This window comes from Monomorium pharaonis, chromosome 8, assembly GCF_013373865.1.
Source record: "Monomorium pharaonis isolate MP-MQ-018 chromosome 8, ASM1337386v2, whole genome shotgun sequence".
Taxonomy (NCBI): domain Eukaryota; kingdom Metazoa; phylum Arthropoda; class Insecta; order Hymenoptera; family Formicidae; genus Monomorium; species Monomorium pharaonis.
Genome location: NC_050474.1, coordinates 1,964,862 through 1,990,794, shown reverse-complemented (window position 1 = coordinate 1,990,794; position 25,933 = coordinate 1,964,862). Strand labels below are relative to the sequence as shown.

The window sequence follows — 25,933 nt, the reverse complement described above, 5'->3', positions numbered from 1 at the left end:
CCGCTTGATTTTACACGGCAAGTGTTTTCACCCTTCATCGCCAGCCGGAACTTCACCCAGGGAGCGATCCTTCCGTTCCGGAACACTGTATGCCGTAGCACTTTAATAATTCGTATTAATAATAGAAGACAGTCGATAAAATAAATGTCATCAACGCGACATTATTACAACGTATAGACATTTTTCAAGAATTAATTTTCTTCTTTCTTCGTGGGTAATTCGCTCTTGTAAATTTCTTCGATTAATATCAGTGGGAAGAAGAGAATATAGTAAAAACAGATTTTTAGCGCTTTGCCAAACGCGTTATACAATTTTATATACATGTATATAATAATAGAACATTTTAAGTTAGATATCTGTAAATCTCCACTGAGAAATTTTATTTGCGCGCATTTATAATAACTGGCTATTAGAATCAGAGCGCGTACATATTATTCGCGCCTCTCTCGTGACTTCGTGTCGGTAGGGGCGTCATTAAAATCAATACCGGCTCCGCTTCCTTCTCTTTCGTTTCCCTCGCTATCGTCGTCCTTGTCCCCTTATCATAACTATCCTCGTTGCACTACGGATGCGAGGGTGGCAGAATCGAGGTAGGGGTTGCCCCTTCCTATGTATCCGGTCTCGCATACGAGGCGAAGGACGAAGCATTGGTGGGGACCAAGACGAAGGAACGAGAGAGTCGGCGGGAGAGAAAAAGCACAAGGAAGACGAAACTTTGGGGAGCAAGGGGGAGGATGGCACGATAAGAGGAAGGCTGCGTTTGTGATGTGAGGTACGTGGTACATGCGATAAGGAGTGGGGGGATAGCGTTCCCATGGCCAATAAGAACCTCTTTAAAGCGCCCTTTTTGCACGGGACTGCGCATGCCGGATTCAAATCTGGGCGAGCTAGGTATCGAGTGGAAGTAGGGGTGGAAGTAAAGCTACAATGGTAGTGGTGGAAGAAACGTGGTAGTAGTGGCGATACCGGTGGTGGTGGATGTCGGCTGTATGGAAATATGATAGCGCGATAAGAAAAAGAAGAAAGGCAATGACGCCTATGTGTGTGCAACGCGAAGGGGATAGGCGTGGGTAGGGAGAGTGCTATGGTTCTCGCGACCAATAAAAGGGCCAGTTTAAAGCGCCTTATTTTTTGCACTGACACTGCGCATGCTGAATTCAAATCTTGGGAGTGGTGAGACTGGATGGATTTGTATGGAAATATGATAGGTGAGAGTTATCCGGGTCGACATGGCGGCCGATAGAAAAGTTTACGTTGGACGTTCGACCATTCTCGTCAATATTTTCGCGATGCATTTTTATTATTGCTTCTGTAATATTGCTATTATTAAGTTTTTCGAATAAGTAGAAAACGCATTGAATCTCTTGAAAGCATAATTAAAATTCTATTAATTTACATATAAAAACAGATTATATTGTTTTGAGCACAGATAACGATGAACGTAGATATTATTGATTATATTATTATATTATTTTAAAGAATAGATCATATTATTCGTCTCTCATATCTTTGTTTATTTGTACAATCTTCAAAGAGATAAAGCAATATAACAAATTTAGATTACAACTTTTGAATCTTAAGAGCGATATCAGATATATAGAATTCTGCAAAATAATGTAACGAATATTTATTTAAAAATTTCTGAAGTATAAAATTATTATTTTGAGAGAGATTATTTTACGATCTAAGTTAAAACGTGCAAAACATTTGTAAAATACTTGACTTTTGAATAATCACGGTAGTCAAAAGGATAGAGATTTGCGTGGGTGGTCCAGTGTTGTGAAAGGCTTCTTGCGAATTCTCTTGTAACTAATTCCATCTCCGACGACTCTTCTTTACGTGCGCGCTGACCACACTATCTTACATTATCTGCGGTTATACATCGTGTGCGTCCACGTGATATTTCCAAGATATTTAAATGGATACACCGCATACGGTGCATTTTCACGTTCAGCGCATTTGGTTACCCTCAGTCTCGTCTGGTTCCCATTAGAGAAAACCGCGAAGAAGCATGCGAATCGAACCGGTCCGGTGCAACTCGCTACTGGATTGGCCGGCTCCGGAATCAAACCGACTTTAATTCTTAAGCATTGGTCACGGAACGGGTCTTTAAAGTATCAAGGTCTAATCGTCATCATCTCCACCGGGTAGGGCAGGTAGCGCGACGATTGGTCGCGAGCGTTGCATATGCAAATTCGTTTGCTTGCTTTTTCTCTTTCTCTCTCTTCTTTCTTTCTCTTGTTTTCTCTCTCTCTCTCTTTCTTTCTCTCTCTTCGGCTTTGCGGACAGCAGCCGATTCACGCGAGATGAAAAAGGCGCGCTCGCGCTCGTGCGAGTTCTACGGCCGAAGAACTCGCCTCTAGCTCGCCGGGCGGAGCCGCGTGCAATCCGCATTTTCTTGCGATTGGAGGCGGCGTTCCCCACCGACGCGTTGACTGCCCCCACCTCGGCAATCATGCAGACTGTGTTGGACTCGGCCACGCTTTTCGTTCCACACGCGGCTCTCCTTGTCCCGCTCCTGTTTGATCGAGGCCGCCGGTGCTCTCTCTTTGTTGCTTGAACGCCTTCTCCTCTTCCTTCTCGGAGACCAACAACTCCCCCACCTTAGGTTACTCCGTTCTGCGGCCGCGTTCGCCGTGGCCGGTAGGCGGCCAAGCGAATGTACGTGAGTCCTCTAGTGTAGCTGCACACATGCACGCGACAGCATCTGACCGCTGTATCACCAGCCGCCGCCGTCGCAGCCGCAGCCGCAGCCGTAGCTACTGCCGTCGTAACGTGTCGCGTAAACTCTCGTCCAAGTGTGTCTTTGATCACGCCGAACGAGGAGGACTTGTCGACAGGTTGATCTGACTCATCCTGTTGACAGGTCGCAGGTAGTTACTGCCATTGACGCTTTCTAAACGCGTCATCGGCTGATTTCATGCGCTGCGTCGTGACAGATTCGCGCTGATCATCGCACGTGTTATTCGGGATGACGTGATTATCTAAAAAATATACAGCGACGAGAAGTGATAAATTAGTGTAGTGATCTGGCTGGGCTAGCCGAAATCGCAACCACTGATGATGTTGGAAATGCGAAATAATGTTTATTGAGTTTATTAATAAGTGCTTTTATTTCTGGTATATTAATGACACTTGTAAATCATTATTATACTGTCGTAAAAACATCTTACTGATCCGAATGTTTGGAACAAAAGCATATTGTCGATAAAGACAACTCGGATCGAATTTCAGTCAGGACAATTTACTGTTTGAGCCAGTGACAGCAGTGCCGGTACTTCACGTGCTTCACGGTTAATGTTTTGATAGTCATCTGACAAAAGCAGTGCTAGTACAAGACCTACTAAAAATATGTTTAGGATGAAAATCAATATCGTTTTTACAAATAACAACGATGATCAGGCCTTAGATATTTTAAGCGTGGACAAGTCGTACATTGGATAGTTAAATTTTAAATTGAAGTACTGCTACAAGAACGTGTACGTGACTGAAACTCCTGAATGAGTGTAGTGCATTCTTAAAAGTATCGTGTTTTCAAGAACTCGAAGACATTGACTGGATCTCACGTGAAGGCGAGGGAAATAATGTTGACTAGTATACAGTGAATGTCACAAGTTGTAATTTCGTGTTAAGACCGTTAGAAACAAGCAACCGTGAATGTTTCTTGGTTAGGGGACTGAATTGAATTCCATCATAACACTTCGAAGCAATATTTTGTCTTCAAAGTATTCTGAGTGATGATAGTCGACGCAAGTTGCTAAGTTAGCAGCAAACGACCTCCTACTGTGTGGAACGGATCCTTCATCGAGAGCAGAAATCAGCAGGTGACCACGTTGGATCTCGCGGCGTTGACTGCCTACGGGGGCGTTTCGGGACCCAGGGTCGCGGTGGCGGGCACCGGGGTCCTTGCGCTACCCTGCTTGCTACCCGACAAGGGTTTATCATCGCCCGGAGGCCAGTCGAAGCCAAAGTCCGCAGGGCTGGCGGGTCTCGACAGCGAGGCGGTGCGCCGGTGGGTCGCGGAGGCTACGCGAACCGTCCGGCAAATCCCGCCTTCGGTAGTAGTGTCTGCGAGTTCTCCACAACATCAACAGCAACATCATCGTCAGCCGCAACAGCAGCATCAGCACCATCATCATACTACCCACAGGCAGCGTCAGGAACCTAGCCCACCGTCCGTGGGACTCTCCCCTTTCGTTCTACCAGTATCGATGACGCAGACCCCCAGTATGCGTCTGCTGGAGAACAACAACTTGGTCGAAGTTGCCATGGCCCAGCAGCAACAACAGTCTCAGCAGTCGACACAAAAACAAAAGCAGACAAGTCCCACAAATAATAACACCATAGAAGCCTGGAGATCGATTCAGGGCGGGCATCAGTGGTGGAGTCCGCCCAGTAGTATTCAGCAAGAACAACAACAGCAACAGCAACAGCAACAGCAGCAGCAGCAGCAGCAGCAGCAGCAACAGCAGCAACAACAACAAGTAGCGTCGATTGCACAGGTTTCTCAACCGCAAAGTCTGGTGGTCGGATCGGTATGTGGTCAGGTGCAGAAGCATCAGCCGCAAGTGCAATCGGAAATCGATCAGCCACTCGACTTCTCTGTTGGTTCCCTGCAGCAACAGAGGCTGTATTCGCGCGTAAGGACTATGCACGAGAGACTTCAGGGTAAGATGCATGACAACAACAACGGAACGAGCGGCCAAAAGATCACCAAGGGAGATGTTAGCAGACGAAGCTATAGCCCCAGTGAAGCTAGCACCAGTAGCAGCGAAGACGAGGGTGTCTCTACCGGCGGCAGTCCTACGGGACCTCTTCGAGGCGCCTCAGGTAAGAATTGATCAAACTACATATTTCATTAAAGTTTGGATATATTCTGAATCACCATTTGTTAATTTATGATTATAAAACTCAATATAAAAAGAAAATGGAGAAATTAAGATGTTAATTCTTCTGTCTCTTTCTCTCTCTCTCTCTCTCTCTCTCTCTCTCTCTCTCTCTCTTTCTCTCTGGCTTGTGTGTTTATTAGTATTAAATTTATACGATTGTTTATATAAAATTTTTTATATATTACGCCAATAATTCTCGCAATTAATTATCTTTAGAAACTTTTAACGTACCATTGTATAAATCGGAGCTGAATATCAGACGCAATTCTATCGAATAAATGCAGATTAACTTTTGTTCTCTCTCCTTCTTTCTCTTTCTCTCTCTCTCTCTTTTTCTCTCTGAAGCAATTATTTTATTATTAAGTGCAATCGACAGTATCGATATAAAGGCGAATATAAACAAGTATTTATCTTCATCGCATTTTTTCGATTCGCTCAATTAACAAAGAATATTGCGCGATAGTTAAACAGTTTGCTATTTTATCAGTATGAATCGCAAACGTATATTAAACAATCAGTATTATCAGATTAAATGTAGATTTATGTTCATATATCATTACAAATAATGGCAAGAATCAAGCATTTTGTGGAAAAACGTTGTTTGTCAGCTGCCAGTCTATCGTTGCATTCTCGTCGCCCCCGCACATTGTTGCTCTCCATAGAAGCATTGTGCATCATGATATTGTATTGGGTCATACGTAGTCCCCCATTCGCGAGAAGCGATTTATCTGAAACGATCGAATTTTGCATTTCGTTCTTGCTATTATGTGCATGCGTGTCAATTGAGTTGGAAGTTAAATTTATCTTTAGAGAATTAATTTATTTTAAAAGAAAAAATCGTAATGTGCTTTTATTTTACATGATTCGTTATGTTGTTTTTTAATAATTAGAACTATTACATAACAATTTTATATTGCTTATTATTGTTGAAAAAAAAAATTTATATAATCTCTTGTATTAACGTATAAGATCCAAATTACTATGAAGATGTTACGACGTTCTCATCGTCATCATGGCGATGACGATGACTAATCGGTACTTGTCAACGATGTGCTATCTTGTCAACGCGCATTCGCGCTTTTGTAAAATTAGTTCGAGTGCTATCTGTACTAAGACCGAATTTAAGAATCGATAATCACGCGTATTATTAGATAACTTCGTCGGATGGTAATTTCCATACCGAGACATTGATCGTGAAATTTCAATCAACGCTGCTCGCGTCAATTTTTTACACTTATGATATATGCTCTGCTTACACCTCGTCTTTCGATGTTATTAATTAGGTGCAAAGTTGCACACGCGGATTTATTAATAGCCGCGGCGCACGCGCCGCACGTTTCTGCTTTTAATTCAGAATTACCGGTTCCTGACGTGCGATTCACAGCTGCTACACGTGTCGTTTGTAATGTATCTCTTTCACTCGTCAACAATCGCGCAACATACAGATAAAATCTTTAATTGTATCGGTACCGTGTATTAATATATATAATGGATAGTTATCGATTAATAGTAGACGTATGTTATGTTTTATAAAAGTGATTTTGCTAAAAAATTAACTTCAATTTTTGCCGAAAAAATCTATAAAGATCAGCAAGAAATGCACATCTTGGACCAACAATTTATATTATTATCGCTTATATTCTTATATTGATATTATCATTATAGTATGATTACTCGTCAATAAAATTCATTAGGAATTGCCTTAATGGAACAGGTAATCACAGATAAGACAGAAAAAAATTGATTATGATGGATAGGCATTAGATTCTGCTTAGAGAATATAATATAATTTTTACACAAACCATCTCTATATTAACTGCGATATGCTACGCGATAAATCGAAATTAATAACGTTGAAGATGTTGTTAATGTACGTTGATTAGCTGCGATAAACATTAAATCAGAAGGATAGGCGGAAAAATTACAAACCAATTGATACTATTGATAAAAATGCGTATCGCTTCAGTCCGATGTTGTTAATCTATGGCAATTACGCGACTTCTATGTATTTCTCGTATTTAAGCACCTGATATCGAGGTTATCCGTATGATAAGTTCTTCCTCTACATAGTTGCACTAATAATAAAAAAGAATCTAATGGTAAATACCCAAGTGCTGTGTACGAACGAAAAGGAAAAATGACTGTTATCGTATCAGTCGATAACGTCTTAGCTCTAATATTTGTTTGAATAAATATTCTACGTAGTCGTGTGATCGCATGGTTATTTTCGGCGTACGTTGAAATGACGTAAAAATCTTAGTACGCTTGGTAAGACACGCGTGCGTAAAATGATCTACATGTTTTTATCTTCGCCAATCTGTTAACAAATATTCGTCTTGTATTGAGAGTAATCATTATGCCATAAAATAAAAATCGAGGTAATTATCAATGTAAAAAAAACGTTAGAGAATCGATTAATTGGGATAGCTGTTTTAGTAATACTTAAGAAATTCAATATGGGGCAAGATGGGCTTATTATTTGAAAAATTAACATGTAATATTTCTGAGAATTAGAAATCATTTTGATTACATCTATTTTTATTTGATAGTATTCATAATCATCGATGATGATTTCGCATCTTGTTCTTAATGAAAGTGCGCGCAAAGTATGGGCAGTTCCAGGTACACGTTTCATCAGGTACAAGGCTCCAAGGACCTGTTCCTTGCTAGCCCGGTGTATTATGATGTAACCTGATACGCATTTGATTCTATGTTATTTACAAGCAGGTGTATTGGCGCAACAGTGTTTATCGGCGTAATTAGATTCTATACCTACATAATCTTTATCACACGTCGATGAGTTGCGGCGCGGCGAAAATCATTCTTTCAGACCGCGCATATGCATGATGATAATAATTTTCTCGAACATCCCTTCTGCATTGATTTCACTGTCACGCCTTTTTACTTTTTACTGCTTATTGATCAATAATACAATTTCCATAAATATATCAAGTTATAATAATAAGCCGTATCTATTTAAGCATATATTTTTTATGAAAAGAAAGTTTTAAATTATTTTATATTAAATTTATATAGTTAAAATATTTATTAATAAAATGTAAATTTTAAAACAATTAAAATAATCTTTGGCCGTCATAAAACATATTTCCTTAATAAATATAACAAATTTGCTTTTATCTAATCTATCTAATCTAATTTTATATCAATGTATTTAATATATATATAAATATATATATATATATAATATATATAATTATATTAATTATTATTAAACATTTTTTAATGTTTTTATTTTAACAACTATTTATTTTTTGTGCTTAATTTAACTAAAGGTCAACGAATTTGTTTGATATAAAGTGGTAAACGCCGATAATAATTTGCTATTACCGATTAGAACCCCGATTATACTCTGTTTGGATTCATTTTTTTTATCATGATCGTTTTCACTAACTATCTTCAGCAGCGGTCGTGTTTCTTCCTTCATTAACGTTTTCTGTGACTCATTCGAGTGCCGTCGGATCACTCGCGTGCGGAAAATTAGACGGCCTTCCGATTTGTGAGAGTACTCATGTGGTACACACCGATCCTTCTCGCACTCCTCGCTTCGTGATCAGTGATCTTCAAGCTTTGATAGAAATTCCACGAAGTCCATTCTCGTCTAAAACGAAATCCAAGCCCCTGAAGGATCTTGTTATTTAAGTAGCCTGTTTTTTTTTTAATACGCTTGAAAGTCCCTTAGCTTCCGTTCTCTTAGCTTAACTTTAGCACTCATCGTCTGAAGGATTATAAAAACTTTTATAAATAATAGTAAATTTATAACAAATAATAGTAACATACAAAGTTTTAAACTCTTTAATCATGTTTATCTTTGCCATAGCAGTCATTCAGACAGTAGCAATAACTGATACGCTGTACACTGAAAAAAAAAAAGAATTTAATAATTGCTACCAAATGATGAATGAAGTAATACCATTTAAACATTCTGTTAATGTAACTAATATTAATTTTATTGTTATAAATATTTAGTAAGTACGACTAAATTTAGTAATATATAAAGTAGTATTTAATTATTATTCAGCTTAAAATATTTTATATCTATTATTATTTGTTAATGTTTAGACATATAAACAAACGACATTTGATTATTTATTGAAACATATATACTTGTGACAGTTGCAATTGTAGCTCGAATTTATTAATTATTCGCTGACTAACAAAATACTAATTATTTATTTTATTATAATGTACATGTGTTAAGTTGCATCGTCTCATGAGAAAGCACGTAATCAAGCGCGTTATCCTTATTCTGTTTTATGCATGGTGCTCGCACACGTTATTAACTTATGATTAGTCGAATAAAGTCGGGGTGCGCATCGATAAAAAATGTATATCAATACCGGTGCATCGACGAGATGTGCTGTATCGACTAGCGTTTCATCGGGACATCGGACAGTTGGTGACGGATAAAATCGCATTTATTGACTCGCGCCAGATTAATCGCGATTCGAATAATATATTTATCTTTACTGGCCGGCCCAAGTCTTCACGGCCGTACGAGTGAAACGGCCTTTATCGATCGGCGATCTCTTGCTCGCGTCACTCGAGAAACGAAGGCTTGGCCCGAAGATAAAAAGCCGACGCGTTAAAGAGGCGGCCGGAAGCGCGTACCTTGCACGGCTAATACGCACAATGACTATGAATACATAAAGACGCGTTATCAAATGGGATTTGTTCAACGGATAAGGCAGCCAAGGAAAAAGCTGTGATATAAATAAATTAATATGGATATCTTAAATTTGAGGCTATTTTCTATGAATTATTATTCCTACTTCTCTAAAAAACATATAAACATTAGTAAAGTATATTAATAGAAATACGAATAAATATAACTTTATGAAAAATGATTTGATTATTACTTTTTTAAAGAGAAATTATGAAAATTATATTTTGTGGAATTTTTGTAGACATAAAATCTTACAACGTTATATGGACGTAATCATTCATTTTGAATATGTAAATAGTTACATGGTAATATCGTTTATCGTACTATTTAATCGTAAACCGGAATTCTAGGAAATATGAAGTAACAGCGGATATGACTGATCGTACCGAAAAATCTTCATATCGAATGCATATGTTTAAGCACGTTTTGTTTGCAGCGGGAAGACTTTTATCGCAATAGATATCCTGAGAATTTCTACGCGATGAATTTAATTAATTTAGGAGTAAGATCATCAATATTGACATACATCATTTTATGTTTGGACAGTATTTTTTAAATAAAAATTAAAAATAAAAATTTAAATTGTAACTAGAAAATGATATGATAGTTCTATCAGATGATACAATAGTTTTTATACTATTTTATAGTTTGTAATTAATGTTTTCGCAATGTAATCGAAAATGAATGTCTGAAAAATTTGTTTCCTTCGATATGACAGCATGAGTCATTTCTATAAAATATTGACAAGGTAATACATATGAGGATTCCTAGAAACTTTTTACTTCGATGTAAGACATTTTTTTGTCGATTATACAAATATCTTATGTTATTCTGCCAGACGCATGTAGTGCAACTATATATAAAGATTAGATTAGATTAGATTCGTTTTTAGTAGGCTTTAGGTAGAAAACAGTTAGAAGTATATGAACTGTGGGTTTTTATTTTCTTAATTATCTAAGTAGATTGTATTTTTTAACATTAATTCAGTGCAATTTTTAGTTTTTGAAAAATTAAAAGGTTGCTTTAAAAGACTTATGCCAATATTGGCAGTCTTCTAGTTTCTGTCGAACGCAAAATGCACAGTAATCGATTCTAAATAATTAAAAAGAAAAGAATGGCCCAATACGGTAGCCATTACGATATCCAATGCCTCTGCCGCATAATTTGTCAGAATGGTCTCGATTGCAATCTCGACGATTTCTAGGATTCTTTATGAAAGAGCTTGAACTCTATCAATTATATTGAAATTCTGGGGAAAATAGGGTGCTAACTTTATAAGGTAGCATTAGCCACTTCGGAGTTATCATTCCCTCTCGTGATGATTGTCTGGAACAATCATCAATGTGCGTGCACATGACCGCCGTAGTCGAATATGTGATGATACGATGATACGATTTTAATGAAAAATCCGCTATTCCTAGAAGAAGCCGGAAGCGCTCGAATCGCTTGCGTTGCGTCACCGGCAGCACGGCATAATGCCTCCTTATTTGCATTGTCCGTCGGGTTTCCGATTATACCCTATACGACCCTCGAATTAAGGCCCCGGCTGTAACCTGCCCGAAACGCTTCAGGCTAGCACACCGAATCCCGACTATTACGTTGAGACATACACGGCGCGCCTTCCGAGGACGATCGTCGACACGTGACTCGCTGGAGAACCGTCACTTGAACGAACCACTCGAAAAATAATGCTGGTTTTTAACAAGCGAACTTCACGCTACTTGAGTTTGTATCTTACGATAAATGTGATGGATCGACGGTAAATTTCAACATCCGTTAACTTGAATTTTAGTTTAATTGGTTCTTTTTTTTCTGCAAGTAAATCCTTCTAAAAAAAAAAAAAAAAACAGAGTCTTAAGAGAAACGAGAAAAATATTTTTTCTTTAAATTAAATTTAAATTTTTACGCGCGAACGAACTGCATAATTAATCATTTGAATAAATTATTATTTGAATTTGAAATAAAAAATGAACTACAATTGTGACGAACCCATTATATTTTTAACAACGCTGCTTTGAATGCGCGGCGCGATTGTTACCAAAAATCTTATCTGTTATCTTGAGAGACACGGACTCGTCTCACGGAAAAGCTTGAGGTACGTGACTCGTACGAGTGGGTGGTTGGACTTGGGGAGTTTTGCGGGAATGGGAAATAGCAGTGCGGGGATTCCTTGTAGATAGGCAGAGGTACTGAGGAAAGTACCTACAGAGCCCATGGCAGGTAAAGCCGATGGATAAATCTCACCTTGGATAGGTCAGGTTGGGTCGGGAAGATTCCGTCGTGGAGGGCCGTGTAAGGGTCACGTGGCTGTTTCTTCCTCTTTCTTTCTTCGCTTTGTGTCTCCTTTCTCCCTTTCTCTCTCGTTCTCGTTTAGCGCTCCTTTTCTAGGATACGTGAAACCCGTAGGCCTCTCTGTAACCCTTGCTGAAGGTGCATTTCGGCATCGGCCTGGCGCGACGCGCGTGCGGTGTGCGACACGCGCACGTGTACCAGCCGGCCGGTTGTTCAACACACGACGACAAATCGCTACTGTGATACGCCTGACTTTCTCGCGCCTTATTTTAGCCTCAGGAATATTGAAATATTTTTTTATGTGATGAAATGTTTTAAATCTAGAAATGCATATTTTAGTTGTGAATTTTCTCTTAACAAAAATATTAGGGAGAAAGTTTCGAGAATAAACCTTTTATTCAATTTAAATAAGAAATGAATAAAATTGTACTTGAGAATTAACTATTAAAATAACCACTATGAATCGTATATTAATAACATTAACAAAATATACATAAATATTAGCATTTATATATATAAATATACATAAACATACATAAATTTTATTAGATTGAGGAAAAGATTCAAATCTTGAAAAGATTAAAAAAATTCAATCCAAAGTTCACTGCAATAACTTAATATTTTTTCGTGCCTATTCGGACAAACTGTTGAAAAAATAATAATGTTGCACCATGAAGGACACGATGCGAACGCAACGTCGATCGATACATCTCGCTCGCAACTCGATGCGATCGTAATCATCACTAATCCCTGTCCCGCGTTCTACCGATGCCGCGCCATAACTCTTCGTTACAACGTAGCATTGCTGGACGCGACATGCAAATTATGACTCGCATCGTTACTACGTTCCGTGGGGCGATCGATACGATCTTTCGCGTCGATGACGGATGTACCAGACGGATACGACCGTTCGTCGAGAATTCAAGTAGAAATGCACGGACGACCTTGCTGCCTTAGGTCTCTCGGAAAAGGAAACGCGTACTTCTCATAATGAAACTATCATAGCATGTATACTGCATAGCGAGATAATGCGCCAGGCTGTACCGACACGTAGGGACACCACGCACGCTCTGCGGGATGTAAACTTCATGTTCACACGTACTCGTACTCGTAGATTGCTTGTTTGTAGCTGAAGACTGTAAGGCGCGATGTTTATCGCGTACTAGTTATAGACTGATTAAAGTATATGTTGCTTATTGAATAAGAAATCAAGTTTCTTTTTTTCATGAGAATAAAAGTTTTATTAACTGGCGTAAATTTGATTTACGAAACAAAAATTTCTTTATAATGCAACTTGAAGTTTATAACGATACTAAAGAACAACTTCAGTTTTTAATAATCATGAAATGATAAAAAAAAATTATTTTACAGATATTATTTGACAGATTGAAAAAAAATTATTTTATAATTATAAATTTTATAATTATACTTTTTACGCATTTCTTAAGACTGATTAGTTAGTGACTTTATTAAAATTAAAGCCAAAACGTTGCGTTGATAAGATGTCGATAAAGTCCGTTATCGATATCGTTTTTTATCCAAATTCGGAGAATACGTTCTGCCTTACGAATCAATTTCAATAACATTTCTCAACGTTGCGAGATCGTGACGCATACGCGCGTTGGCTCTCGCTCCAAGGATCGCAGATGCGTTTGCACCTAGCAAGCCGGATAAATGATGGAAATCACCATATTCATTGCATTTGTCGGCGCATCGTTGCCGAGCTGTACGCCGTATTTGGCAGTTGCGTATGCTAATTCGCTGTCGAGCACGATTGGCAGTCTAGGTTGAAGCGGCGGCGCGTATGTACGAGTTAAAAGGACAAGCTGCATAATTTCGCGATCTCGTTGATTCGTCTTCTCTCGAGTGAATTTATTCCTGCGACAAAATCGACCGTCTCGGGCTGAAAACGCGCGACAAAATGTCCGTCTTTAAATGTTAGAAATGCTAACGAGAAGCGGCGAGCTGTAGTTAGAATCGTGGTAATAAGAGAAGATTCCGCAAAACAGGACGGTGCGTGGCCTTCGTTGCGACAATCTCAGCAAAAGTAATGAAACAATGACGTTGCTTACGTACGGCTTAACGTGCGCCGGAATCATCGAACGGAAAAATGATCTCTCTCACGATTATCGATTATGACTCGTGTGATTCGTTTACGACGTCGCATATCGCGGATATGCGGTAGCCGAGGAGAGATATGCGTGAATCGGGATAATACGCGCGCAGATTGCGCCAGCTTCTGTGATTTACCCTGCGGAAAGTCGCATTGTTCTGGATCATCGGCAAGGAATGTAAGGACGACGTACGAGAACGTCGATTGCCGGATTCCGACGGTATTGTGAAAGTACTCGGTCCACGTCATTACGGATTCTTCGTGACTTACGAAAATCCGAGATTAATCGAGTCTCTCACTTGCGAAACTCATATTGCAATTATGGGAATGAAGTCTTTATGTATTTCTCTCTCAGAATTTTGTAAATTAAGTATAGTTAGGATAGCTAAAGTTACAAGACATTTTTAAGGGAATGGAAGTAAAATTATTGAAAGAGAATTAGAGAGAGAAAAATGAAGAATAAGAGAAATTACAGTATAGATAGATTATATTTCTTTTCATGTTACACACATACATCTTTTTATTCGCTTATTACATGAATCACAATACTTCTATTCTAAATTTATTGTGACGGATTTGGGCAAGATAATTTACCTTTTGAATATCCGATTACAAAGACCACTCTTTCCGAATATTATACAATTAAGGTTCATAAAGGGAGATCAATCAAACATGCTTTTGAAAAATACGGGAATATCATGCCGGTAAGCCCGTTCAAGCTGACATTTGTCTTGCTTAAACTGCTTCGCCAGTCATTGTGGTTCCCGCATTCTGCTGCAATTTTGACCTGCATGCCGCTTAGAATTTCATACAGTTCGCATGCCATATGTTCGCATGCAAATTATTCCTTTTTTGTTCAATAAATTTGGCACAACGATCACAATATTGTCAATTGAATCGACCGAATCAAAAATTTACTTATAGTTACGTTATTCAACAAGTATAAAGTTACAGTTTGAGTACCGACTAATAATTAAATAATATTTTTATTCTCGCTTACGTATCTGTGAACGCTTTTAATTTGACGCGATTCTCTTTGCATGGAAATCTTCCGACTTTTCTTTGCATGTTAAACAAAATCTGCATAATTCGCGAACAACATTGTATAAAACGCGTGCGTAAATTAATTGGCAGCTAAGAATCCGGCACGCATCGACGGTATTTTAATTGCGTCATTGTCTTGTGAGATGCTTTTGCATGATTAGTATAATTTAAATAATCAAAGTGAGATTTTAACACGCGCAACAAGATGAACGGACGATTTATCGATGCATATTTATCGCGTAATGCATCGAATCGCGATTTAAACGGGATTAAGGGAATTTTTTATGCAACAGTATAACTGTATTTATGATGTTGCATTCACATGTGTGTGACTTTCTTATAAGTGCATATTCAGTGAGCAATTTGTATTTTACTAATGACTTTATATATTGTTATTATCAAGATATTTTCATTACAATTTTTTCACGATTTTATTGTTATTTTTAACCATTAAATAATCAACGTTAATATAAATCTCTAATGCACGTAAAACTAAAATATTAATATTAATTATAGGACATATACAAAATAGATGTGAAAAATGAAAAATTTAAAGAAAATTTACGTCATATGTAATATCTAGTTTCTTATAACAATTACTATAATTTTTTCCGGTTGCCACAATTACTCAGAATAAAATTGGAAAAGGCATGCTGTATCTAATGATATAAAAAAAGACGTGTGGTAGGTCGTTTCAAATTTCGCTATTATATGAGTCAGCAACGGGGTGATAGTAACATGGTCAGTGAGACCGGGGGTCGTTTTAAGTAAAGATAATGACAGTGTACATAGGAACATGCGTGCCTAATGCCGACACACGTCCCCGCGGCTACTTGCCACTTCCTGCCTCATGTATTCAAATCAAACCACGTAACACCGCCATGGAGCTTGTATAATGGTAATGATGATGGTAAACGAGAACCATGGACGCCTTCGTTCATCGCCGCCAGATCTCGGAAAAGCAATATATGATTTCACGAGCCGCATGACGATGCACACTCTTCGGGCGTCGCGATAATTTGCAGCATTCTGCCACCGCATTCGCGGCTAATAATTCATCTGGAAATTATAATAAAAAATTATGCATTTCTCCAATTATAATCGATGCCATAATTAATCATGAAATTAGATATTTTGATAAGAAAGCATGGTATTCTGAGGCAATTTCAAACAAATAACACGATTAATGTACTCAATTACATATTAACGTATGCCGTAGCAGTGACACGAGAAAGAGATCATTGCCCCGCGTGAAGAAACTAATCTGTCCTCGGGATCATTTCGTGATTCCTTCGGATCTGCTTTCTTTGTTCCGTCTCGTTTTCTTTTTTTTTTTTTTTTCTTCACGTTGAGCCTAATAACCTCTTCCGGACCTATGTCTGAGCTCCTCGAGGACGTCGTACCACGACATAATTAGGAGACGCTTAATGTAATTTTAATAACTAGATAAATAAACATAAGCATAAGTAAGGCGGCGTAATTTGAATCCGGATGTGCCGACGATGAGCGGCTTCGATAAAGCACAATATTAATGTCTCGCCATAGAGAGAAACTGCAAGGACTTCGTCCTGGTTGCATGAATTGCGGTCGTCTCTCTCTCTCTCTCTCTCTCTCTCTCTCTTTCTCTCTCGTGCCGTTGCGTGCGATGCGTGCGTGCGTGCGTGGTCATGTTATTTCGTAGTTTATGCAACGTATGCTAATCTTACGCGCGCAGCCGCGTTCCCCAAATAATGAATAAACAATCACAGACCTGTTGGCCACGTTGGCTAAATTTCACAATGCATCTTAATAGTTTCTTTTACAATTAGTGTGAATAATTTATTACGTCCATTAATTACACTACTTAGGCTTTTAAAACGTGTCATAAATATTTTTGAAAAAAAGCAATTGTGTAATAATATTATATGACATTTTTATTCTATTCTATTATCTAACATCTAAACATAAAATTGAAAAAATTTCTTGTTAATAATAACATAACTTATTAGACTTGTTTCGAGTATAAAATCATTTTTTTTCTTGCGGTTGCAATATATTTTATTATTAATTCTCAGTTCTGTAAAAGAAAAAAGAGAGAAAGAGAGGGAGGTTTCTTTGCGCCTACTTTTTTCTTCATTTTGTATGCACTAACTATAATATGCAAACGATTAGATATTCAGATCATACATCTCTTATAAGTTGTTATGACATTTCTACCGCTCTTTCGGACGCGGTTTCAACAGAAATTTAACATGTCATGTTTAATTATAATACTTTCAGTGATTATGCACGAAGTTTTTATGGAAGCAGGTGTTGAAAAATGGCAATGTAAAAAGTTATCTTTTTTTTATTTGACGTATCTGATAATATGAGGAATAGAGGATCGCTGAAGAAAATCCTTTACGTATCTTTTAATAATAATTAACTTTCTTCAATATGCGAGCATATTTAATTATTATTGTGTCACTTGAAATCAGATTCATCATTCTTAATTTCAATTTATTGCTAATTTTGGCTTTCTGGAAAGGGTTGTCATGAATTTTTATGTGCCTGCACGAAGTTTTTAAACTCTTTTCATTATAGTTAATAAATCGCCTGTCGTCATGCAACGCGTACAAATTTACAGCAAAGTTTCGAGCAGAGATATCGTCGCGTTAACTCGCGCAGCCGCTACGAAGATTGATGGAATGCGAATCGCGGGCGCACGATCGCGGCCACGAAAACGATCTTACACCCTTGTCAGTGTTATCTAGATAGAGACTCAAATTCGCCATTCAGCTAAACGCGTCGCTATTAATTAATCATCACTATCCTCCGCGCGGCGTTCCAATTTGAAGCGAGGCAATCGCTATTAGTAAATATTTCAAGACCTGACGATTTACCGATCATAATAATGCAAGGATTCCTGGCCTCTTGCCATTGTAAGCGCAATTAGCCCATTTAACAAAACGTGTAATCAATTAGTCGCGTTGTGCGAATGGATCAATGCACTCGATCGTGGTCACGATTCAAGCTCTCACGTTCTCGAGTCATACGCAATTTGTATCTTTAAAAACCTTGTCGCTTTCTTTTTGCATAATGTTGTAAACAGAAAGCGGTGATGGTTAAAAATCTATTAAAATATATACCTACATATTTTAAAGAAAATTTTAAACGGAGTTGAGAAATATACATACATTTAATTAAAATGTGTACCAAAAATATTTTCTATAGTTACACTTTTATATATATGCATAAATTGTTTAATGAAAGCCTTACAAATGTGTTTATATTATTAATAATAACAGTGCATGCATGTCGACACCTCTGTCAGCTATTGCGATGAGAATGCAAATTTATTAGCGAACAAAACATTCACATATTAGTTGACGATATGTCTGCGTCACGCACGACGATCTAATTTTTCATGTATCTCCAACCAAGCTTTTAATCAATGCTTTCAATCAATATAATTTAAATGCGCGGCAGATAAGTTTTGACTTAAAATTATCTTAGAATAAAATATAAAAGAAAAAAGGGAAAAAGCGAGAAACGCTTTGACTAATAGATAAGAATGTATTAATATCTTTAATTACTTATAATTACTTTATCTCTAATCTTCTAATCGATGTATTATTAACGTGTTGGCATAAAACTCATCTCTTTTGTTTAATAAAAAAGGCTCTGATTAAAATGTCCGATATATGCAAACTACGTATATGTTCGTATGTAAATCTACTCGCGCGTGTTCTGGATTTTCTAACGATATGAAAGAGCAGGCCCTCCCGAGTCGGCTATTGTTTATGGCACTTTAATTAGTTCGCTAATGTGACCAAGATAAAAGTACGAGTCTCTTATCTGATATGTTTCCGGCGAATCATGGGAATTATTTTCATACATGCAAATACCAACGAAAAGGCGAATCGAGCTGTGCTTCCGGAACGGATTCCATCATGCGATAAGAACGACCGCGCGTGACTAAGGATAGATAGTTAAATTTTATTTACTTATGTATATATATTTTTACATATAAAAATTACCTAAATTATGCAGTATATTATGTTAGGAAGGAGAAAAGAAAATATATTATTTTTAAAATTATCGTTTGTGTTTATACATTTATATTTTATTGAAAGGAAATTATAAGTAAGGAACAGAAGCGTATATTATATATATATATTATTAAAATTTTTTTTAGTTTAATTTAAAAGTAATTTTTGCATTACGTCATGTGTTTCAATTATTACTTTAAGCGTGGCATTATCTCCTACAATCAAATTATTTTGCCATGATATCTCGAGTCGACCATTTATAAGCAATTTACTCGTAAATGATACGGATCGTCGTTCTAAAATCGGTCACGTTGTAACTTTAATCGTGGATAAGTAAAACGCGAGCCGTTAGAAGTGCTTATACTTTTTCACACTCACGATACGTGGTGCCTAATTACATGTTCCCGGTTACACATATCTACGAACGAGGATAATATTGTAGCTGAGGTTTATAGTGCAGTTACGTGAAACTTATCCACGAAATGAGATGTAACATTCCAATCACGATCACTAATTGCCACGGAAAATCGAATGTTAATTATATTTGAAGGGAACAGACTTAGTAATTACAATAGGACAGACGGACGAAACGTGAGGACGTACCCCTGGGCGATGATCACATTTAAGGATATCTCACGCATGTAGTGGTACATATTAGGCGACTTAACGAGTCAAGCGTGTTTAACAGCGCGTTGAGCAGTTCCTTGGGATTAACTGGCCGTGCCTAAACGCGTTAATATATTATTGTACCGGGCGCGTACAGAGAAAGACAGAGGTAATTAACCCTCGCAGCCTTGTAAGCAGCCATATTTTAAGGTCCACTTGCACGTGTCTCTCCGGTGACTTCTTAATCGCCCGTACGTACGACTTCATCACGCCGGTGATTTCATTCTGACGCCCTCTTTCTTTTTTTCTTTTTAATCGCTCCGGGTGTGCTCGCGGTCGTTAGCTCATCGAGGACAAAGGTCGAATTGTACCGCGTATCGAATTTTCCACTTTTGCGATTTGGGCAAAGGTATGGGCGTGATAGTGGGTTATTGTATTTTGTTAAATAACTTTTTTAATGTACTGTATATTATTGAATCTTACGTTATATTTTACCATATTAAAATGAAAAAATAATTTAAGCGTTATTGTGGGAAATGATTGTATAATTAATTTAAACTTAATCACATAACAGATGGAACATTAATAGCTAACAAAATTATTTTCGGTGGTATTTTAAATTTCATAATCGCACAAGCAAATCCTATAAAATTTTTGTTATGCCAACCTGAAATGAAGAAACAGCGTTTCTTTCCGCGTAATTCTGAAAATCGCATTGTATTATTGATTCCGTCGGTCAATTTATCCGGTGTCGTAATAGCCAAACGGACTCTTGGCCTCTCGATCGATTTCTCTCTCTTTTTTTTCTTCTTCCTCGACCCAGCTGTAACTATCGTCAACAACGAGATTCTTCTGGATCTTAATATCGATTTATCGATCGTCGACTTCCGCGAAGTATCGTAAACCTCCGCCCGTTAAGGATAGGACCGCTCGCCAATTTACGCGATGCAGGAAAACCGCGTACATCCTTTTTTCGTCCGCGTTCGTACTCATTGCGCCGCTAGTTACCGCGGCTTCTCGCGCAACAGAAAGGAAATTAATCCTAAGAACACGACTTTTTATCGATGTGAACACCCAAGTGGCTGTGACGTCTTCTAAACGTTCAAGGTTCAGGTGAAGTAATTTGCGTCACTTTCATATGTTGATATCTACTTATCAACTTTTACCTATAATAGAGAGATAGAAAGCTTGAATTTATCATAAAATAAATATTAACTGATAGAGAGCAGTGAAAAAAGGAGTAAGAAATTGGAGTAATAGATTTGCATTATTTGATGGATTAAATTATAACAGAGAAAAGCAATCAACGATTAAAAACGGCAAAAGTAAGAATGAAAGATACATAAACAATATGTAAAATTTTATTAACGGTTTGTCGGACATGTGGTCATATAATCAATTACTCGATGCATCTATTATCAAATATCATGTATAAGAAAAACTTTAAGGTACATAAAATTTCTTAAAACCTACATTATTAATCGCTTTGAAATTTTAATATAATATTGATGTTGCTTTAAATAATATGCCATGTCATTTTTTAATGGAAGCACTTTGATTTTTTGATCGTATCTTTTTAATTCTTTCGAAGCTACATTTTTCTTCATATCCATAACCTGATTAGTCTGGTATTAGGCACATCGGTATTGTCCTCTTATCTCATACTTGCGACTAAATTCGGACCGACGCGCGACGATTTCGCTATCGGCATGCAACTTTGACAGCATGATGTCGGAGAAAGTTGTTCCAATCTCGGCAAGGATGACAGTGTATTAGTAAAAACGACGGTAAGAGGTTCGGAGATGCTGCGAACGGGCCCCCCACGTAAAGGGGGGACCCCCGATTCGACGGGGGATAAGAATACCGCTCGCGCGCGCGCAAGACCCGGCTTTACTTGGCGGTTCGGCGAGTTTACGAGTCGCGGCGAGCGCGGTCGTAAAGTTTACCATTGCGCGCATAAACCGGCGCGATAATGATTACTACTTCCGCGCGGCGTGTCCCTCTCTGGCGAGAGGAAGTCGGCGTTTCGCGGCGATCGTCGTATCTCATGATCGGCCGTCGTTCAAGCTTTTGTTCGCGTCCGAAGCGAGCGCGGGGCGGGTCAGCGCGGCGCGGCGGGCCCATTGTGTCCAACTTCTCTCTCGACGCTCTCTCGAAGCCCTCGCTACCTAAACTCTCTCCCGGCACGAAATGCGTGCCTACCACCGCGGTCGCTTACTTTTTTGCCCACGTAACTCTCATTTTGATCAATTTGAGTTTTTTGCCGGGGCGGCAACCGTTGACTTTACTACCGAGACCTCATCTCCACTCTTCGCCTGCTCGTCTCGTCCTTTCTTCGTCTTCCTCGATTCCTTCTCTCTTTCCCTCCCCGTTCCCTCGCTCGTGGTATCCTTTTCTCTCTTATTCTCTCGTATTGCTCACTCTCGCTCGTTGATTACCTTTCTCGGCAATCTCGTGTCTCTTTCTCTCATACGCAGGCATACGTTAAATTTCATCTTCTGTCTCGCGCGCTCCTTCCATCGGCACAGTGATTCACTCACTTGCTCATGTTGAGCTTCCGTGACGTTCGGAGTCATCGCTGGAAAGAGAGGGGTACAGTGACGGATTGTTAGCCGGGGGCGGGTCTGATAGTTGGCACTCTTCTGTCTTTAGAATCGCGACGGAAGTGCCTCGTACTCGCTGCGAGTTTCGTGTTTCGTGTGCCTACAAATGCAACCCAATGATTTCGTCTTCCGGTCGAATATTACTTTAACCGCAGCTAGTTTGCGCCGAGCATTTCGAAACTGATCGATTCGTAAACGATAAGTGCTTGGTATACGTGATTTAAGAATATTGGAGCAATTCTATCGTATTTAACAGAAACATAATCGAATGTAGAGTAATAAACATAAAGCGCGGATTACTAGTAATGCTGCTTACTAGTAATAACATTACCTTGTAAGTTAATATCTTGTAAATTACATATAAATTGCGAAGCGTGTTACTTTTGCGTTAAACTGTTCGGCAAACTAGTCGTATGAAGTTTCTCGTCTGGCTAATCGTAGAATCGTACGTGACCGATCAAACGATCTTGTCGATTCGTGCTGTAAAGCATACCGTGAACGGAATCGTGAAGACCGCCGTGCGTTGAACATTCTCTATTCGCTACGGTGAGATGCAGAAGAACACGTGTTGCGTACGCTGCTACCGTCATACGTGAAATAATAGTTAACAGATTTCCCGAATTAATTCTTCATTTTTTAATCAATAGCTGTGCAACGAGTAAAAAGTATAATCAAATTTTAAAATACTTACCAAATTTTTCGAAAAATACAATTATTTTGGGTTATATTAATGAAATATTTAATTATCATTATTTTATTCAACATTTGGTAGCTGTTACTAAACTTTTTCAGTGTAAGATGTAATTTTTTAATATGTATTATATTTATAAAGTATAAGTTTCCTGAATGATCAATATAAAACATTTTCCTATAAATTATACGATATTTATGTTTATTAATGATTTGCGACTTTTCCGAAGCTTTTTTGATATCGCGTAGCTATCTGCAAATACTTAATGGTTGCGCGACATATTTGTTCACCACAAAAGAATACGTATATGAAACGAGACTTTCCCATTATCGAGTGAGGGAATAGAGGCCGGCTTCGAAGTAACCGCAATAAGTCACAGAAAAGAGTAGTCGATGCTCCCGGAAGTAAAGTTGGCGGCGAATGAGCTAACGGATGGACACCGCGAACTATTATTTAACTCTAATTGATGATAGCTCGCAAACTGTTCCACATTGATGGTCATCGATAATCGCTAATGATTCCGATCTCTAGCGCACTGCTGAGGGGCATCGCGAAATAATCCTCTTGGGACTCTCTATCTCCATCTCTATCTCTGTGTATCTCGAGGCATACGTAAGTGTGCGATGATGAATATTTCGCACGTATCGATATTCGCGATAGGTATTTCTCTGTTCCTTTAACGGTACCGAATTTAGATTCTTCTCACGTATTTTATGACCTAGTTTAGTGACAAACATTTGAGTTATTTTATATTATAACATGAAATAGAATATGTTTTCTTTATTCACGTTACATTATGGCACACACACATTTATTTGAATATTTACAATTTATAATATAGTATGAGTTACTCAAATTTTATTATTTGTGTGTGTAGAATTCGAAAAATTCAAATTTTTTATGTGTATGGAGGAGGTTGAACAGTATTCCTCTTGTTGATATTTAAAAAATAGAAAAAAATATATAAAGTACTAGCGAAGAGATACAGTGATGCCTAGCAACACAAAACGAATAAGTATTAAAGCACTTTTGAATGCTGTATACGTATTCGCGTAGCGGGCCCGCGTGTTTTTCGAGGTATGAGACACGTCATGTTTTAACTCGTCACTCGTCGAATAGCGCAAGTAATCGGTTAATCGATAGATGGTCGCGCGATACGTCGCCATGAGAAGTGGAATTCGCATCGGGCAAACGAGATTGTTACGTCGTTTCTGCTATTTCGTGCACAGGCGGGCAGAGGGGGAGGGGAGGGAGGGAGACGAATGACGTGTTACGGAGGTAGTTAACGGGAGAGTCCTCAGGGCTACGTACATACGTACGCTCAGGCCTATTGGTCTTTCTCTCTCACGATGAGAACGAGGAAAAAAAAAGGACAGACGTCGGTGGTACAAACGCACCCGCGGTGATGATTAACAACCGGGCCCGGCGCATATCTCCGGGGCCTGACCGGAGAGGGTAATCGATTAATACACGACGATATCGAGCCCGTGCGTCTCTCGCGGCCATTGTTTGTTGTTAATTACACTGATACATCTAATCGACAAGCGAAGATCGGCTCGACTATGATTCGGCGATTTGACCGGTCGCGGATGCGGCGATTTGACCAGTCCCGGGCTCCGACCCGGTTCCCCGAGATGTAAATGTTCTCTTTAATGCAGATATCGACGTCGCGGTACAGCGACGTCGAGATACCGGGCCAACGGCGGCATTGTTTGGTAACATTGTAACGCTGCACCGCTCGTTTATCTTTGGCGGGCATCGAATCCGGCATTCTAATTAATACAAGTCGACGCGTCACGCCGGCCGGTTTCATTATGGACGAAGCCGAGAGTTCGCGTTATGACATTTATATGCGAACGTGTACTTCGCACGAAGACAACGCGTGTGCAAATTTAATCAGACCGTCCGTTAAATTTTTCTTAAATTAGCTCACGAGAATGATTTTTAGGCACGACAAGGAAGTTATATTAAGACTATATTGTTAGTATTATTATTAATTATATTTTAATTAACGGCGATGTGTGTGGCTCGCGTTTGACAGATTTGTCAAACGTAAATCATCTCTCTCTTGCGAGCGTGAGTGAGCGTGGGAACAGCGGCGACAATATTTAAGGCGCAACAAGTTTTCGTTTTAACACCCGGTTCGTCTTCCATCTGCTTAAAGTTAGCTGTTAAATCGCCGGTTAATTGCGCGCGCCCGCTCGTAAGAACGAGCCGTGTTTTGCAGCCGATGGTGCGTGGCGCGGGCCCCAAGTGTCGCGTTAATTACTGAACGTTAGGCAGGCTCCTCCCTCCCGACGTATAGGTAGATGGATGGATTGCTTAACACTTGTCACGCCTCGCTAATTAACATTCAGTCATCTCCCTCTCGGAAGTGCCTCCCCTGTCCCTCCAGCGCGGTGCGGCGATGACGACGCGACAGGTGGAAAGTCGTTTAATATTTATCGACCATCGCTCCCGACCCCGTTGGCACCTTCGAAGCCCGATACACGCACCGGCACCCGGCCACGGTCTCAGCCCCGGCCCCGGCCCCGGTCGCAGCTCAATCAGAATTCGTGATGGCGCGTGACGCTTCACGGAAAATATTAGAATACGATATCGTGATCGTCGATTAGCGACGGATAAACGAACGGCTGTGTCTTTTTTTTTCTCTCTCTCTCTCTCTCTCTTTTTTTCTTTCACCCACGACTTTCAACGTTGCGAGGTCTCGACAGGTTCCTTCGGAATTCCAGATGCAGGACGTTTCGTCCCGTCGAATGTAATCTGCGCATTCGATCGCGACCGGGTGTCGTCGGAGATGTGCACATTGTTGAATGCAGGCGTGCGTATATACGATAACTAATGAAAGCTAACACGTTCAATGCCATGGCATTGCTTAGCTGACTCTAATATTGACGACAGGATTCTTGGAAGACCGTCGCGAGAGATGTTTTATTGCAATTTTTTTTATTTCATCTGAATGAGAAACGTGCATGACTGATACAAATGAGATAAATCGAGT

The 25,933-nt window shown here is 39.0% G+C and overlaps 1 protein-coding gene and 1 pseudogene across 3 annotated transcripts in view; one reads left to right on the top strand and one right to left on the bottom strand.

Annotated features, from left to right (window-relative positions):
- Window positions 1-214: 214 nt before the first annotated feature.
- LOC118647180 lies at window positions 215-4,139 on the bottom strand (annotated as a pseudogene).
- Window positions 2,707-25,933, top strand: part of LOC105834934 (POU domain, class 2, transcription factor 2) — a 121,576-nt gene continuing 98,349 nt past the window's right edge. For 2 of the 3 annotated variants that reach the window (XR_001138938.3, XM_012677792.3), the window contains exon 1: window positions 2,707-4,830. Coding sequence is in view for 2 of the 3 variants with exons in the window: in XM_012677792.3 (XP_012533246.1) it covers window positions 4,212-4,830 (619 nt within the window). In the remaining variant the exon portion in view is untranslated. The remainder of the gene's footprint in view (window positions 4,831-25,933) is intronic. The other variant, XM_012677793.3, reaches the window with a different exon arrangement.